Genomic DNA, 18,017 nt, shown 5'->3' with positions numbered 1-18,017 from the left:
TCTAATCTTTATAACCTCCATCCAAAAAGCCTTGACTTGTCATGAAATGTATTTGTGTGTCTAGAAACTGTTGTTCTCATTCATTCTGTTGTTAAGTGATTGTCTGCTCTGCCTCCAGGTTTATAGGCGTGTGTGTCCACGAGGGGCAGCTCCACGCCCTCACAGAGGTAAGACGCTAATTAACTTGCTGCTGAGTAAAAGTGTGCAATTAGAATCACTTTAATGTGTGCAACAAGCACACATTATGTAGTGTCATTTTACCAGTCAACTGTTTGCTAGATCTGAGGCTTAAGATTTTAATTGCCAGTGACTACTTCTGTTGTTGTTGTGCTCATGGCCAATATAGAACCTTGGACCTTAAATCTAGACATACAACTCCACATAAATACAAAACATTAATTGAAAGCAAATCATGACATAGGAAAGGTTGATTTAGGGAAAGCCTCTAATTGTGATTCGTCTGACCACTATTTCAATTACTGTTTAGATTGAGATAACCTTTTATCAGTTCAACTACAGCACAATTCTCATGTCAAACAGAAAAATTGACAGGGCCTACTAAAACGTTCCCCTCTTATTTCCTGTTTAAACATTAATGATGCAAGATATAATCGAAGTTTGATTTTAAAAATCAAATATCAATTGCAATTTCTATATATATTTCTTTATGCAGTATTGTGACATCTCTCTTGGGCTAATCTGGAGATTTACTCTTGAAACGGCAACTTCAGGGAACGTGTTACTTTAAATTTTCGAAGATCTTTTCTTGTAAAAACATATTAATTATTAATCTCATCCATCACTTTTCAAATTATTTCTCTGTATTTCCATGAGTAGATTGTTGTTCACATTTCTTTGCTGCAAACCAAACAAACTTGAGGATTGGATTCCCAACTGAGATGTGTACATTTATTTTTCCGAGCTTTTGCTACTGATTCCTTTTGAAATCAGATTTCATTTTTTCATTGCTAAAGAGAGGTTGATCATGAAAGCAGCAGCTCTGTTGGTTTTTATAAAACAAACACGTCTCTCTACATGAACGCTGTCTAAAACAGTAATATCATCGACTGTCTGACAGTTGACTTGGTTAAACAAGACTCGGGTCAGTCAGTTCATGACATTTGTTACGTGTGATGGATTTACCTGGTGTTGCCGTAGTTACTGAGCTGCTCAACAATTTGGTGTTCTGCTGTGTCTGTAATGGTACTACTGTATTTGTGTGACATGTCATTGTGTTGTATTATTTGAAAAGGTCAGCAAAAACATTACTGGGTTTAAAAAATATATTGAATTGGTAATAAATGGGCCTGTTAAGAGAGTTAGCTGATAGACAGTAAAACCTCTTTTATGGCCCAGGTATTGACTTCTCTGTAGCGCAATTCATCTTTTACTCTTTAAAATGTCAGAAAAAGGGAAATTCTGGTCACCTTGTGGTTAAAATGCATACCATATAACCGCAATGTCTCCGGTGACCTTTTGTTTCATGTCACAGCTATATTTTCTGTTTCTATCTCTACTCTCACTGTAGAAGAAGCAAAAAGGCTCACACAACTCTTAAGATTTTAGAAGTTAAAAACAAAATTTAAAAAAATGGCTGCACAGTTTCCCACAACTCAAGGTGGCATCTTCAACTCGTTGCTTGTTTTGTCTTTACAGCACTTAAAACCCAGAGATATACAATTAACATTGATGTAAAACAGAAAAAAAAAGCAGTAAATCCTCACATTTTAGAAGCGGCAACCAACAAAAATATTTTTGACAGAAGACTTCACAATTGATTGACTTTTGTAATTGTCACCTTAAGAAGGAGCCGTAAAATAAATTGTGGACTGGTCAATGAACCAGGACAATAAAAAGAGAAAAAGGCTGATAACCATACGGATTACAGACTAAATATTTATTAATTCAATTTTATTTATAGTATCAAATCATAACAAGAGTTATCTCAAGACACTTTACAGATAGAGTAGGTCTAGACCACACTATAATTTACAAAGACCCAACAATTCTAGTAATTCCCCCAAGAGCAAGCATTTAGTGCGACAGTGGCAGGAAAAACTCCCTTTTAGGAAGAAACCTCGGTAGTGAGGAAAACTTCCTTTTAGGGAGAAACCTCGGACAGACCCAGGCTCTTGGTAGGCGGTGTCTGACGATGCCGGACTTATTATTACTTACTATTAATGTGTTGTGTAGTTAATGATTTACGGCAACATTCATGTTAACAGCACAATCTTTACAGGATATTACTGCACAGCATCAGTGTGACTTTTAGATCCCAATTTCCCAAAACAATAAGGGAAGCAGCTTTTATATCAGCAGCTAATCCCTTTCAAAATGGAATGAACTCCTTGTTCATTCATTTGTGTGTTAATAATTAAACTCCTCTTTGTTGCCGTTTATCCCAATGTTCCAGTACATCAACGGTGGTAACTTGGAGCAGCTGTTGGGGAGTGACATGTACCTGTCGTGGAGCGTGCGGATGATCCTGGCCCTGGACATCGCCCGGGGACTGCAGTACCTGCACAGCAAGGGCATCTTCCACAGGGACCTCACCTCCAAGGTGATGAGACAAACACTCACGCGTCAGTGCCCACGAACAGCACATACACATCACTGAACATCAGGGACTTGGCTTCTAAGGTAGCAATACATGTGTATTATATGCACATAAAACTACACTTACTTAACATATGGATGTTTCGCAAGAACATGGCTACCCTGAGGCACACAAAGAAGTCAACACACTAATGTTGTTCCAACATGAGTGTCCTATAACTGCAAAACAATTTAATCTTTTGCTTTTAATGTAGATTTTGGAAATAGTAAAAAGCTCTGGTGCAGATTAAGAGGCTTTGCAGATGCGTCACAGATCTTGCAGCGACATCAACAAAAACAATCTGTGGGAAATATAGCAAGTCAATTCGGTAAAGTTCTGAATGGAAAATGAATCATAAAATAAGTTCACAGTAAACTACTGAAACAGTAAATGGACTAAACTTTAAAATGGCTTGCAGCTTAATTGGTCAAAACAGGCGGTGATAAAAGAAAGTGAAATAAGAGACGTAAACATGAAGTGTACAAACTACAACATATCAAGCTTTAAAACCTAAAAAAGCCAGAGAAATAAGATAACTGACATCTCAATTTAAAAAGTCTGCAAAGGAACTGTTGACATGCTGGGAACTGTTGGCTATTAGCAAGTCTTACAGCAAATGAAAAGCTCTGCACAACAGAATCTTTCATCACTTTTGAAATACACACTAAGGGCCACATGCAGCCTTACACACACACAAAACACACAAAACACACACACACACACACACACACACACACACACACACACACACACACACACACACACACACACACTTAACAGCAGTAATAGTGATTTGTGTGACATCTGACCCCACTGTGCAGAACTGCCTGGTGCGTTGGGAGGGCTGCGTGTGCTCAGCCGTGGTGGGAGACTTTGGCCTGGCGGAGAAAATCCCAGATTACAGGTCAGTCCATTCATCGAAACTTCTATCAACACTGTGATTAGATAGGTCACGCTCAATAAATCACATTCCTCTACTTCTCTCTTTGTCTTACTTATCCCTAGCTATATCTGTCTGAGCAAAGTGTTCATAAATGTGTCCCACAGCTTCTCTTTTCTCCCAGATGAGACACAATCACACACAGAAAGAGACATGTTACTCACACCAAAGCACAGTCAGGTTTTTCCAAAGTATGTACAAGCTGCCTCCCTGCCGAATGTCTCCCCGCCACCACTCACCGTTTAAAGATCTTGTTATTAATACTGTGAGGCGTCATTGCAAGGCGGCCATGACGCACAGCGGACTCGCCGCTCTGTTGTCGTCCTCGCTTGTTTCCTTCTCTGTGTTTGCAGGTGTGTTTTTTTTTTTTTTTTTTATATGCTGTGACCAAATAAATGACTAAATGACCAGCAACGTTACAGCCATCCAGTTTTATTTTCTTCTGCTGGTTCTTCAATGACATATCTTTTTATAACGGTCAATGAAATTTTTTTTATTTAACTAAAACTAGGAGTACCACAATAAGGGAAGTGCTTCAAGGCGAAGAAAGGAAAAAATTCAAGAAAGCAGAACAGATTGTGAATTATAGTGTTGTGCAAATACAAATCTCCAGAATTTGGAATGATAAATAATAGATTATAAAATATAAAGTTTATCAGCCATGTCCAGGGAAAAACCTCATCTCTAGACTAACTGTCTGGAAGTGCTGAAATCCTGGCAGTATCAAAAACCTAATATCTGGAAAAACCTTTCATGTCCTCAAATATTGATTATAGCCAGAAATGGGGCTGGTATTACTCTAATCATTGATCCCTCGGCAAGCAAAAAAATAAGCGTATTTCCCAAAATGCCGAACTAAGTCGGACAAAGTCTTCCAAAATGGAAATATTCCAGTTAAGTACCACTAGGTCAAATTGTAATTAAGTACGTGACTTCAGTAAAAAATACTTTCTCTTGTTGCCAGTTTATCTACAACTTGACATCACTTCTCCTTAACGTCCACATAAGTCAATGACTGAAATTAGACAGTTTGTCGACTTTGTAATTATTTCAACAGTCAGGCAGTGAATTGATAACAATATAGAGCATCAACTGGCAGGCAGTATGTCAGTCTGCCTACACACACTTGACACACAGTTACGTCCCATTAGCTCCTTATCCTTGCCTCCTCGATCTGTCTGCAGTCATTTAGTACATATGACTCTTGCTGAGACGAGACAGCTGCCACTGTAACCTGGCCTGCCCGTGTGTGTGTGTGCGTGTGCGTGCGTGCGTGCGCATTGGCTCTTTGTGTCCGGCCACCTTTCGTGTTTACACAAGTGAGTGTGTTCGGTGAAATGTTTTATACTTTTGACTTAAGAAAAATGCATGTCCATCCAGCTAAAAACAAGGCTAAAAGGTTAATACTTTACACATGCAGGGCTTTGACCTGAGTATGTGTCATTGTGTATTTTTGCATACCTGAAGCTATCAAACATAAAGCCTCTGTTTGCTCCAGCCTCTGCTTCAATAGCAGCTGGTGAATTGTGTTTGAGGTTTTCAAGGGCATGTATGCTTTTATATTGTAGTCAAACACTGTTGCGCCGTGCTAACAGAGAATGAGTGATGTTGACAACCCTTTACGAATATTTGTGGTAGTGTTGTAATGCTACTACCACTGTGCTTGTGGCATGAAGGAAAGGAGAAAGGAGGGAAGGATGGATGGAGGGAGGGAGAGGAGATGAAGGGGTCTTAGGAAAAGCACTCCAAAAAAGGTCAAACTATTCCAGTCCTCCTTTTGCTCTTACTGGATCTCTGCTGCACCTCATATAACAAGTCACTCCTGTCCTTTACTATCCCATCATTCCTCTTGTTTCCTTATTAACTCTTTCTGTTAATTTCTGAGAGTCTGTTGAGCTGTTTTCCCTCAGTTTCCTTCTGCGCACTCTCGGTTTCTTGTTTCTGTCAGTCCACTTCTCCAAATGGTGTTTAGTTTGGGTTCCACGACCGTCTCGGCTCCTCATCTCTCCCTCTGCCATCACTTCCCTCGCTGTGTTTTTTTGCAGTATCATAGCCCACTGTAGCAGATGGAAATAGCACAGAAAGGAAGTGTGCGTGTGTGTGTGTGTGTGTGTGTGTTCGCGTGCGTGTTTGTGTGTGCGCTGTCCTTGCAGATTCTTGTTTTCCTTCCTTTTATTCAGCTAAAATTGCACAACCATATCTTAATGTAACTGAAAAACACTGTGGTTTCTTAGATACAGAGGAAGTGCACACAAACACTCACAGAGCTCGGTTTCACCCCATAATCTCACTCTCTTAGCTTTCTGTCGACTAATCGCTTACTCTACAAATGTTTTCAGCTATTTGTTATTCCGAGGTGAAATTTCTTTAAAGCCCCATCTGCCAAATTAGCATTTACATTCACCTCCACTGTATTTGAGTAAAGGTAGAAATCTCAAAACGAGGGTGAATAAATCTTTCTGCAGGTGCCACTCGCTGTTTTATAATTTGGGTGAATTAACCCTTTAATGGTGCTTTTTTTTTTTTTTTTTTAATAGACTCTTTTTGTTAGTTAATTCAGCCATTTTCTTTCAGGCAGTTTCAGACCAACCTCTGTAACATCACTGTTGCCACCTTTTGTAAAGACTTCATTTTAACTGATTCATAAGTCCTCACATAAACATTATTCTTTCCCCAAACTGTGATATTTTTTTAAAGCAATATCCACTCCTTTCAAACGTGGGTGTTGTGAAATTGATTTAAGCGCCTCAAATAAGTGCTGGTTTAACATGAAGCCTCCATCTGTTTCTCTCCTCTTCCCTCCATCTATCCCTGCCTCTTCCCTCTCACTGCAGTGAGGAGGAGGACCAGGAGCCTCTGGCTGTCGTCGGCTCCCCCTACTGGATGGCCCCGGAGGTGCTCAGAGGAGAGGTGTATAATGAGAAGGTACCAACAGATCGCTGTCTTCATTATCTTTAGCTGCAGATTGTTGCAAGAGTTCAAGGTCCGCAGTGGGTGTGATGAAAGCACACCCAGTCAAATAAACCCAGTACCCACGCAGTGAAGTAATACATATTTAATAACTCAGTTATTATGTTGAAGGCAAACAGGAATTTAGTTATGTAAGAGGTGTACTTGGCTTGTATTTTTCTGTATGGCTCATTGGACATCCTGTTTGCCCGACATTTTCTGTGTTATGCAGCCTGCCTTGCCTCACAAGAAACTACAAATTAGTATAAAGCACATCTGGAATGTAGTGCATGTTTTTAGATTATATTGCAAAAAAAAACAATACAAATCCACATCATTGACTTAATCAGATTTTCAGACCTTCATGTCTACAATAAAAGCATAAACCACATACATTACCAATAAAGTATATGCAATTGTAATTTACATGAGAAATACATTTTGAATTTTGATCTGTTCGAGTGTTTGGTTAAATGAAAGTTGATAAACCCAGAATATAAGCACACAAGTAAAATATAAACTGTATGGTAGTTCTTTCCCTGTTTTATTTGATCTCATCTTTACCCCTCCATGTGTATCTCTCTTTGATTGACTCATTGTCCTCTCTCTGCAGGTGGATGTGTTTGCGTACGGGATCATCCTGTGTGAGATCATTGCAAGGATACAGGCCGACCCCGACATCCTGCCACGCACTGAGGTACCAATGACAACGTTGTCATCATTAATGATTCCCCTGTTCCTTTATCATCACATACTTATCGTCTCATGCACGTCTCATATCATAGAGCCTCTTATTATATCATTGCGTGACTACCATTATTAATAATATGCAAGTCTTCTCGTGCATTCCTGTATTATTTACTGAAGTCTGTCGGTATTTCAAAAGCACATGACTGTTGTGCAAGCAGCAATGTCATAATGACTTAGGTTTAAAATTAGTTTCGCCATGCCAGAGATGATTTAGAAAAATTATGTAAAATGGTGGATATCTCACTTTGGAATCTAACTGCTAAACTTGAACAAACAGGAAGCTGACTTTCTTATCTTGAAAGAAGCTTGCATGTCCCTAAATGCTCAAAATACATATAGTGCCTTATGATTTGTTTATTAAACACAGTGTATATGCTGTGTGAATCTCTTACTCACTTCAGATATACTTTTATGATAAATCAGTGTAGACAGTAAAACTCTTTATTTTTGAGTAATCTGTTGATGTTCACTGTTGTCCCACAATGCAATGCATAGACAAATTAGGGGAACTGCTCACAGCTGCAAAAACCCCCCCCAAAAAAACAATTGCGGCTGGTGGTGAAACGGCATATGAAACAATAATAAATAAAAAAACATCTGCTGGTACATGTATTGCATCATTTCTTGTTGGCACAGGCAGTGCAATAATAGCAGCAATAACAACATACTATGTAGTTAGTATGTAGTGTGGATGTAGGACTCGGCATCAGTGTTAAACCCACACTGAAAGTTTTTTAAGTTATTAAGAGTATTTCTCCCCCTTGTGTCCTGTTTTTGTACAGAAACAAAAAACATCTTTTTAAAGTGCCTAAGTGTCCTTTGTGCTTTTGTACAGGACTTTGGTTTGGATGTGGATACCTTTCAACAGATGATGGGAGATTGTCCTCCTGACTTCCTGGAACTGGCCATTGCCTGCTGTAATGTAAGAAAAACACCCATCTGAGACACACACACACACACACACACACACACACACACACGCGGGCACACACACACGCACCCCCTACCTTCTCTAAATTCTACCGTTCTCTTCTTTGCTGCTGGGTCACTCTATCATTAGCCTATTTTTCCATAATGACCATACAGCTGAATCAACAGCTAGTTTGTAGAACAGTCTGAAAGTAGAATTTATTTTGCAGGAATGTTGTATAATACTGCATTAGCTTTACCTAGGTGTACCTTGGTGTACCAGGTATCTACAGCGTCACTTGGGAGAAGAAAAAGTAACTTTTGCGTCACGTCTTTCGTACCAGATGCCAAATGTTGGTTGAGAATTGTACGTTTATACTTAATAGTCCTTTCATGTTTAAACAAAGCAATTGTAGAACACTCTGTAACCTATGTTTAAATTCCTGAAAGCCGTAATTTTAACAGATAGATGACTCCAAAAATGACAGATTGCATGCTTGAAATGGATGGGCATCATCTACCTTTTAGCATCCAAGTAATGTGTCTATCTCCTCAATTTCTTGAGTTTATGGATCAGATAAAGTAGTGACAAGATCAAATCAGTCTTAATTTTTCACTGCAGTTTATTTTAAATTACTGTAGTTATTGTCTCTCCTTTCCTTCATGCTCTTGTTCAATCTGTTGAATTTGTTTCTCCCTTCTGCCAGATGAATTCAAAGCTCCGTCCATCCTTCTCTCAAATTGTGGTGGAGCTGGAGAGGAGACAGGCTGAGAGGAAACAGAAGGATGAACCATCAGTCAAAGGTGAGTCCTCAAACGCTCTATACTGTAGGCACCAAATAGTAAACATGTTTGTTTAGCAGATTAAAAAGGTCCATTCACTCTTTTTGTTTTAAAGTAGTTTCTCCAGTCATTGGTCCTCTACGAAGACGATCCCTTTGCCTCCTGTCAGATCCTCGACTCTCCCGCAGCAAATCCGACATGCTCCACCCCCCAGACATGTCCCCCTCTGTTACTACGGCAATTCCTGCTCGGGTCAACCCCTTCTCTCAGAGGGAGGACCTCAAGGGAGGCAAGATCAAGCTATTCGACACTCCCAGCAAGTCTGTCATCTCCCTTACCTTCACCCTGCCTCCCCCACCTGACTGCGACGACCCCTCTGCGTCCGAGACCAACAGCGGTGAGCTACTGAGGAGGCACCGACGCTGCTACTCGTTGCCTTGTACGCCTCCTCCGCACCTCACATCAGCGCCGAACACTGTCCTTACCGAGGAGGAGTCCACGTCTGAGGTAGACACTGTAAATGGAGAGACAAACACAGTTAGCGAAGAAGGGAGACTGTTAGGGGAAGAGAAGGAGATCAGGGAAGGGAGTGGAACTGATTCAGGCCTTCCTCTTTCCATTGAACCCCTGTCGCTGGACCAAGAGGAAGAGGGGGAGGAGGAGGACAACGAGGAGGAGGAGCCCATGGACTGTACCAGCTCCCCAGACACACAAGACAGCACTTCATCTCCTTATTCCAAACTCTCCTTTCCTCCGTCCCACTCCTCGACTCCCATCCAACAATCCACTCCTCCCTTCTCAAACGGCTGGGAGTCGGCAATCTCCAACGGGCCGCCGTGCCTGCCTCCCCTCTCTCATTTTGACAACAACAACGTGGTCTTGGGTCGACCCTTGGGATGGAGCGCCACCACCAGTGCTCCCACCACAACAAACAACAACGGCTACCACTTCCCTCCCAGCGACCCCGCTGGGTCGTCCCCATTCGGCTCCAGCAGCGGACACTCTCTGGACCAGGAGGAGGTCATCTCCTGTCCCGGCTGCTGCCTCGCTGGCCTTCGCTTTCCCTCAATGTGTCCCCGAGCTCCACCGCGCAGAAACCCCTACAAGAACTTGAACGGGGACCATGCAGCTTCACGTGGGCTGCTTTGTCCGGGACCAAAGGGCCTGCCGCCCTCCCCTACCCCCACAACTACCACCACCAGCCTAGAGCCGGGACTTGCCTTGCCGGGGGCACAGACATAAACTTCTCAACACCAAATGCACACCGAGAAGATTTGTGGAAATTCTGCACCAAAAGCTCATCCTTGGAAATTAAGTGGGTCTTCAAAGAATTTGCACTGATTTTAATGCAGCAATACCCTGCTTATTTTCCAGACACACTTTTTGGTGCAGATCAGTTTAACAAAACACACTCCAGGCTGACTTTCTCCCTGAAAGCTGTAGGACAAGGCGCTGGTGACTTGTTGCATGTCGCCCTCTGCTGGGCTGAGGGCGACATGTAGATCTGACTGATCTACATCAAGAACTGTTCAGCATGGAAACACTCCAGTTTGGGGTCCAGTTGGTTGGATCCTGTAAATGTGCAGATGTAAAGTTTCTTATGACTGATGATATTGATGATGATGCTCAAATGAGGAATGTTAAGCTTAGTATTATTACTGCTCAATGATTTTTGATGTTTGGTGCTGTTTCTAAATGAACAGGCAGTTTTGCTTTAATGTCTTTAATTATCAAGAGGGTGTATGGTGCACTGCGTGTGTGTGTGTGTGTGTGTGTGTGTGTGTGCGCGCGCTTGTGTGTGCTTGTGTGTGTGTGTGTGTGTGGTACACGGTTCTTTTGTCCTTTTTTTGTTGCTGTATGATCTCTATTGGCCCTTCTGGTTGCCTGGTTAAGCACTTCAACTGTATAACTGTTGTTAATAAGGAAACTATTGATGTTATTATTACTTTTGGGAATGAATAGTCAAAGACCTGCTTAAGAGATGAAAAGATTCTTATTATTTAAAGAATGCATTGAATAAAAAATAGAATGCAGTTCTCCTGATATGTATCTGGTTTTTTTTTGTTTTTGTTTTTTTAGCTATGATAGGTCCAGACTAAAATATCTCAACATTAGATGGATAAGCATGGGATTTGGTGCAGAAATTCGTGGTGCCCGGACTATGTATCCTGATGATTCCTGGTGATCCACTGACTTTTCATTACCGTGAGGTTCACATTTTAGTTTTGAGTGAAATGTCTCAACTATTTGGATGGATTGTCACGAAATTCATGGACATTCATGTTCACCTCAAGAAGAATTGTAATGACGTTGGTGGTCCCTTAACTTAGTTAAGTCATAGTGTCATCATCACGTCAAAGTTTTAAATTTATTACTGCAAATGACCTTAACTACCTGCATAACTAATCATTCCCATTAGCCCCAGCTGTACTTCCCTAAAGGTCCCATGACATGGTGCTTTTTGGATGCTTTTATATAGACCTTAGTTGTCCCTGTATCCATACTGTATCTGAAGTCTCTTTCCCGAAATTCAGCCTTGGTGCAGAATTATAGCCACTAGAGCCAGTCCCACAATGAGCTTTCCTTAGTATGTGCCATTTCTGTGTCTGTAGCTATTGAGGAGGAGAGAGAGGGGAGGTGGAGGTGGGGGGGTGTGGCCTTGACCAACTGCCACTTTGCTCGTTTGAAAGCCATGATGTCTCTCTCTCATGGGTGGGCCAAATTCTCTGGGTGGGCAAAGCAGAGAAAGGGGAGGTAACCTTGCTCCTTATGACGTCATAAGGGGAAGATTCCAGATTGAGAAAATGAAAGCTCAGATGGGCCAAAGGCAGAGCAGGATACCCAGGGCTCTGTTTACACCTATCGCCATTTCTAGCCACTGGGGGACCATAGGCAGGCTGGGGGAACTCATATTAATGTTAAAAAACATCATAAAGTGAAATTTTCATGCCATGGGACCTTTTTTAATTAGCAAATTTTAGCATCCTAGCAATGATGGTGAACAGTGAACCTGTTGGGCATCAATGTGTTAACATTAGATTAGCTTTTATTGACTCCCTTGGGAGAGATTTGTCTTGGCCATTCAAGAGAACACAGGTGACATAGCAGCACACAGTCTCTCCAAATACACAAAAAATATCCATATACATGTACAGTCAAAACTACATTTAACATTCAGTAACACACACAGATTCATATGCACCAGAACATACACACCAAGCTATTGCACATTCCCCCAATAAAAGGGATAATGTTTGAGTTAACTTTCACCTGCTATTGTCTTCCTATGAGGAATGCATGATGCCATTGGATTATATAGGGGTTCACCTTCATCTGGTTCAGCTTGTTCAACAGGGTCTTAGGGAGTATGGTATTTTCAAGCTGAGCTAAAATCCATAAACATTGGTCTAGCATAGCCTCCAGGATTTTCAAGGTGCTTTATACTTGTTGCGCAGTTCAGTAAAACATTTGAATATATTATTTATAACATCAATGTAATATCTTATTTTAATCATGTTTCAAGTGCATCTTCTTCGTCTGTCTCAGTCTCTCAAACTTCTCCTCCTCTAAGTGGATTACAGCCTCTCCTCTCTCTTACAAAATCACCGGCTTTCAATTGAATCCTTATCTCTCCACCCCTTCTACCTTCCTTCTAGGCTCCAGTCTATCGCTTGCCCCCACAGCTTATTGCATCTGCTCCTCAGTGTGTCTTTACAGTTTGTCTTGCTTTTAAAGGGAGTCGTCACTTGCAGTGCAGTACAGGCTGTAGCTAAGACCATCACAGTCTTGCTCACTTGATCCAGAGGTCACTAAGCTGCCATGGAGACACCAGGTGTAACCACAGTGGGGTTAGGGTTGTGTCGTGCTGCTGATCACTGGTGAGTACTGAGGTCAATATCAGTTGTTTTTTTTATTTCACTTCTCTGTAGCTATTTCCTGTGTTTAAATAAGTCGTCACCTACAGCGCAGTACAGGCTGTAGCTAAGACCATCACAGTCTTGCTCACTTGATCCAGAGGTCATCAAGTTGCCATGGAGACACAAGGTGTAACCACTGTGGGCTTGGGGTTGTGTGTCGTGCTGCTGATCACTGGTGAGTACTGAAGTCAATATGCGTTTTTTTTTTTGGTTTTTTTATTTATTTCACTTCTCTGTTGCTGTTTTCTGTGTTTCAATAAGTATCTCCTCTGTGGGTGCTCATACATGCAAGTGTTAACAAAGTTGTGACAATCAGACTTAACAGGTCAATGAGCATCTGTGTGAGTGTGCTATTTTGGTGTGTGCGAACTGTCCAGGGTCAACTGGGTCAGTCTGTTCCCCTGCAGTGGAATCACTGGACTTAGGATGCCTCCTGCGGTGGGATTGTCCCCAAGCCAGTCCTAATACCACCTATACCGTGCAGACAAAGACACAGGGGTAAGTGTGTGTGTGTGTGTGTGTGTGTGTGTGTGTGTGTGTGTGTGTGTGTGTGTGAGAGAGAGACAATCCTGTAACTTCACACACTTTGATTGTGCTGCTACAAAGTACAATAACTGTATTCACATATACAGACACAAGACACACTCAATTTTATTCCCTCACATGTTTTTGTATTTAAGTTTTTATTGCAACTGACAATTACTTTTCAATACACTTCTGGTAACTATTTATACTTGTGTGTATATATATTTAGTATTTATATTTAGTTTAAAGTTACATATCCATAAGAAGTACTTCTGCTGCTGTGACACTACAATTTATCCATGTGGGATCAATGACAGTTATCTGTATGGTCATACTACACATTTAAATTTGATTAGTAAAGTGTACTAGATCAAGTGCTGAATTAAATAAGACTACAAAGTTATGATTTGATAAAAAATATGTGGTTTCCACTTTTCAAGCAACAAGTGTAATTTGCTTTGCATACAGGAAGGGAAATAAATTGCAATAACAAGACATAAGGTACATAATAATTATAAAAATAATGTTATGCGATATAATCTTACAGCAATATGACAAAGTTGCCCTCTCAGACCAAAATTTCAATATTTAGATGAAAAGAAAGGTGTGAAATTTGAATTGGAACAATGGCTTATAGTTTAGTCCTACATCATTTTAAATGACCTGACCTAAATACTGAACAGCTTTAACATTAATGTGTGAATCTTGGAAATTAAAGGTCTAATATTGTTCTATGCTGAAACCTTTAAATTGCACAGACATATAAAACATGTGCTGGTGAAAGCCTGTGATTTGAAGAGAGAATTTTTGTTTTTGCTCATGCAAATACTTGTACATCATGTGACTGTGTACTCTTTCGTGTACTCTTGTTGCAGAGGCCCCTGGCAGGACGTACCGTGGTGTGTTTGGGTCTCGTCCCGTAGCTGTGACGTCTCGCAGGCCTTCTCAAACTTTGAGCTGTACAATATGATTCGTCTGGGCGTCCACCTCAGCCCTAGCTCCACCGTCTGGATGAAGCCACGCAAGTTCGACTACAGTGACTTCAGTCAGTGAGAGTCTGCAGTTGCTGTATTCCACCAGTTTAAGAAAACCTGTGATACAGAGTACATAGAGCCTGCCAGTTCCCCTCTCTCTGTTGCATGGTTAAAAACCGATCCTTTTAAAAGTACATTAACCTGCTTTTATTTGTAATATGATAATGAACAGCTCCTCTCTCTCTGCTTTGCCCACTTCAGCCTTCAGCCCTCCCTCTGTCTCAGCCTCTTTGAAAGATGACCAGCTGTTGGTGAAGGTGCAGTACCCCTGTGCTGCCAACAGGAGGTGCTCCCCAGGGAAGTGCTGTCCCATTTCTGAACTAATTGACCCCTGGACCACAGTGACTGTATACAATGAGCTCAATCACTCTGAGTACCAGGTCTGACATGCTTTTTGTTTTGTTGATATTTATATAAAAACTTAACCCTCTGTGAAATAATGCAAATGTTCTAAAGACCTGCAACGGGATACAGTATATAAACAAGAAAACACTGATGTTACTATTTTAAATCCACTTGTTTATTAAAATGTCAGGTTTTGTGTACGATTGTGATTGCATCCCAAATGCAAAATATAATTGTAATGAAATGTGGAAAAGTGTTACTGCAATCAAAGGTCCCCCTAAATCAACTCAGTGTCAGTGAATTACTTTTTACCTTTTGAATCGCTGGTTTTATTTTGAAAAGCCCAGTGCTTTGTGTTCTTGCAGAGCCGTACTGTGTGGACCCAGGAGGTGGTGTCCCATGTGGAGTTCTCAGGCTTGGCTCCAGGTCAGAACTACTGTGCTGTGGCCAACTTCTCCTTTCCGACCTTCGCCATTGCTGCTTCCCCGAAATCTGCTCCTCAGTGTGTCGCGATTGTTTCCAAATCAGGTGACGAAAACTAAAGATGAGTCAAATTTTAATTTTTGAAACTTTGAAGCCGTTAAATCCCGTTATGACCTTTAGCATCAACCTGAAGTTCCCTTAAACTTTATCACAATTTAACCTTAAAGCAACACTAGAGAACTTTTCCCGCTTCGGTCCCCCTACAGGTTGGAAATCGGAATTGTCCATTACATTACATTGTCCAGTTCATTCGAACTACAGATCTGCTACCCGATCTGGCAAACTTGCATAATGTAATGTAATGGACAATTCTGTTTCCAACCTGTAGGGGGACTGAAGAGGGAAAAGTTCTCTAGTGTTGCTTTAAGAGGGTTACAAAGGAGCAAAGAGGACGTGAGAGATCATTGTTGCTCACTCAGAGGGGGATCGTCCATTTTTACAAAGGTCATTTGTCGTACATAAATGGCTGTTTTCTAGTTTCCTCGAATGCAAAAGTATGCCAGTGTCTATTGATGAGTTTCCCAACCTAAGGCCAATGGGTCACAGCATAAATCTAGTGGTTGGAAGATAAAAAACATTGTTCTGCTCCCCAAAATTATATTAGTTATTCAGTTTATTTTCCTTTTAAAGTGCTCATATTGTGCTTTTTGGCTTTTCCCCTTTCCTTTATTGTGTTATATATCTTTTTGTGCACATTATAGGTTTACAAAGTGAAAAAGCCCAAAGTCCACCCCAAAAGGACTTACCATCTACCAGAGAAAACACTGTTCACAAACTGCTCCAAACAGCTCTATTGTAGTCCAGCCTTTACTTCCGTGACGAACGTGCGTCACTTTGTAATCCATGTTATAATGCTCGCCTAGCTGCTAGCATGGCACTCCCTCATGCTCTGCAACTGGAAAGCTAGCAGTACTTACTGCGCATGTGCGACTCCCAACAAAGATGGTACAGAAGTCTCACTCTGTAGCTAAAACAGAGAGCTCAACACACAGGGTGAAAGCTTCTGTTGAACAATGGACAGGTGACATCAGCTATTAGTGATACAATACCAACCCAAAGCAAAATTACATATTTGGGCATCACCATTCATGCATCGCTACAGCAAGTTGTCCAGGACAACTATGAAACTATACTAAGTAGTGTTCAAAGGGATCTGGCCAATTGGTCTGCGCTGCCGGCATCGCTATGGTCCAGGATTGCTGTTGTTAAAATGAACATAGTTCCTTGTGTGAATTTCTTAAGTACAATGATCCCCTTACTGCCACCAATATATTTCTGGAAGAAACTTGATACTGTAATTCTGCTCTATATTTGGAATAATAAACAACCTAGGCTAAAATACTCTACCCTGCAACATACCGCAAACACGGGAGGCCTGGCCCTCCCCAACCTTAAAGTGTACCACAGAGCCTTTCAGCTATGGGCCCCCAGGTAGTGTGTATGGACCCCTCATCTACAGTCCCACGGAGAGAAATAGAGCAAAACCTCACTGGAAGTCTAAGACTGCAAGACCTTGCTTTTGCAGGTGTGTGCCCAAAAAAGTGTATGCTAGACCATTGCCATATTATCACCAACACACTGACCAACTTTAAACAGGTCGAGGAGCACCTATGATACACCAATAAGTGGCATTTTAATACCCCCAATATGGCACAATGCACACCTAATGTCTGGTAACAAACCCTTTACTTGTAACCAGTGGAGTGACAGAGGTATTTATACTTTAGACCAGCTATTCAATGATGAAGGTATGTTCAGTTTTGAAGACCTGAGAGTTAGCTTTGAGGACCCTAGGACATCCTCCATTCATTAAGAAGGGCTTTTAGGAATTTGCTGGCTCATTTTGCAGCCTCACTGTTGATTAATCTTGTTAACCCCGTGTGTGAAATTCTGCAGTGTTGTATGTTTGTTGGGGCAGCGATTTGTTCAACCGACCTGTACTGTATGTGTTCCCTCTTCAGGCCTGCTGCCTGCGTTGTGTCTGGGAACAGGGCTGATTTCTCTGCTCCTTGTTCCACTTCTCACTGTGTTTCTGAGGAGACACAGACAAGCTGCACCAACCACTGAAAATCAACCCAAGACTCAGGTATGATTTATTTAATTTTTTACTCTTCTTAGAATTTACCAACACAGAAGTGCACTGCCTCTCCTTGACAGATTTTTGATCTTAATTTTTTTCTTTCATTTCAAGGCGTCTGTTCAAGATCCAGTCTCTTTGGTCCCCCTTTCCCCGGTCCCTGTCGACCCTTGTGACATCCACCTGGAATTTGCTGACGAGCGAATGTCCATCGATTCCTCCTCCAACCAGGACCAGACTTCGACACACACCAGTGATCCTCTCTGTCACGACCCCAGCTCAGGTGCAGCGTACTGGGACAGTGGCGGGATGAAGCTGGTATCAGCATCCCACCTGTGCCTCACCCTATAGCCACTTTCCGACCAGAGGGATTTTTGCAGTTCCTAGAACCCTTTTTTTCTCGTGTTCAGACTGGACCAATTTGGGGATTATTAAGTTCCTCTGGCCGCAGTTCCTGTAACTCTTTTAGCTCCTACTTCAGGGCAGGATCTTTTCCCTTTTCCGCATAGTGGTGGTTAGATGGCTGCGTTATAATAACAAAAGGTCAGTTCCTATGGCCACTTGGCCAGTGTGGATGCAAATGGGTAAACCGGTTTTGGGGTAGAGTAGTTAGTAGAACTGTTTAGAAGTGGACTGTTCCTATAACTACATTCCTGTAACAACTTGGTCGGAAAGAGGCTTATGAGGAAACAGGTTGGACAAATGGAGA

The 18,017-nt window shown here is 41.5% G+C and overlaps 1 protein-coding gene across 4 annotated transcripts in view; it reads left to right on the top strand.

Annotated features, from left to right (window-relative positions):
• Positions 1–10,960, top strand: part of tesk1b (testis associated actin remodelling kinase 1b) — a 26,305-nt gene extending 15,345 nt beyond the window's left edge. For 3 of the 4 annotated variants that reach the window (XM_078276050.1, XM_078276051.1, XM_078276049.1), the window contains exons 4-11: positions 119–167; positions 2,414–2,560; positions 3,418–3,500; positions 6,371–6,461; positions 7,099–7,182; positions 8,071–8,157; positions 8,852–8,948; positions 9,043–10,960. In XM_078276050.1, coding sequence (XP_078132176.1) covers positions 119–167; positions 2,414–2,560; positions 3,418–3,500; positions 6,371–6,461; positions 7,099–7,182; positions 8,071–8,157; positions 8,852–8,948; positions 9,043–10,169 — 1,765 coding nt within the window. In that variant the 3' untranslated portion in view covers positions 10,170–10,960. The remainder of the gene's footprint in view (positions 1–118; positions 168–2,413; positions 2,561–3,417; positions 3,501–6,370; positions 6,462–7,098; positions 7,183–8,070; positions 8,158–8,851; positions 8,949–9,042) is intronic. The other variant, XM_078276052.1, reaches the window with a different exon arrangement.
• The last annotated feature ends 7,057 nt before the right edge of the window (positions 10,961–18,017 follow it).

The sequence above is a fragment of the Sander vitreus genome, chromosome 19 (assembly GCF_031162955.1).
Source record: "Sander vitreus isolate 19-12246 chromosome 19, sanVit1, whole genome shotgun sequence".
In the NCBI taxonomy this organism is placed as follows: Eukaryota; Metazoa; Chordata; class Actinopteri; order Perciformes; family Percidae; genus Sander; species Sander vitreus.
The sequence above is the reverse complement of the archived record's forward strand: the minus strand, read 5'-3'. Positions and strand labels throughout refer to the sequence as shown.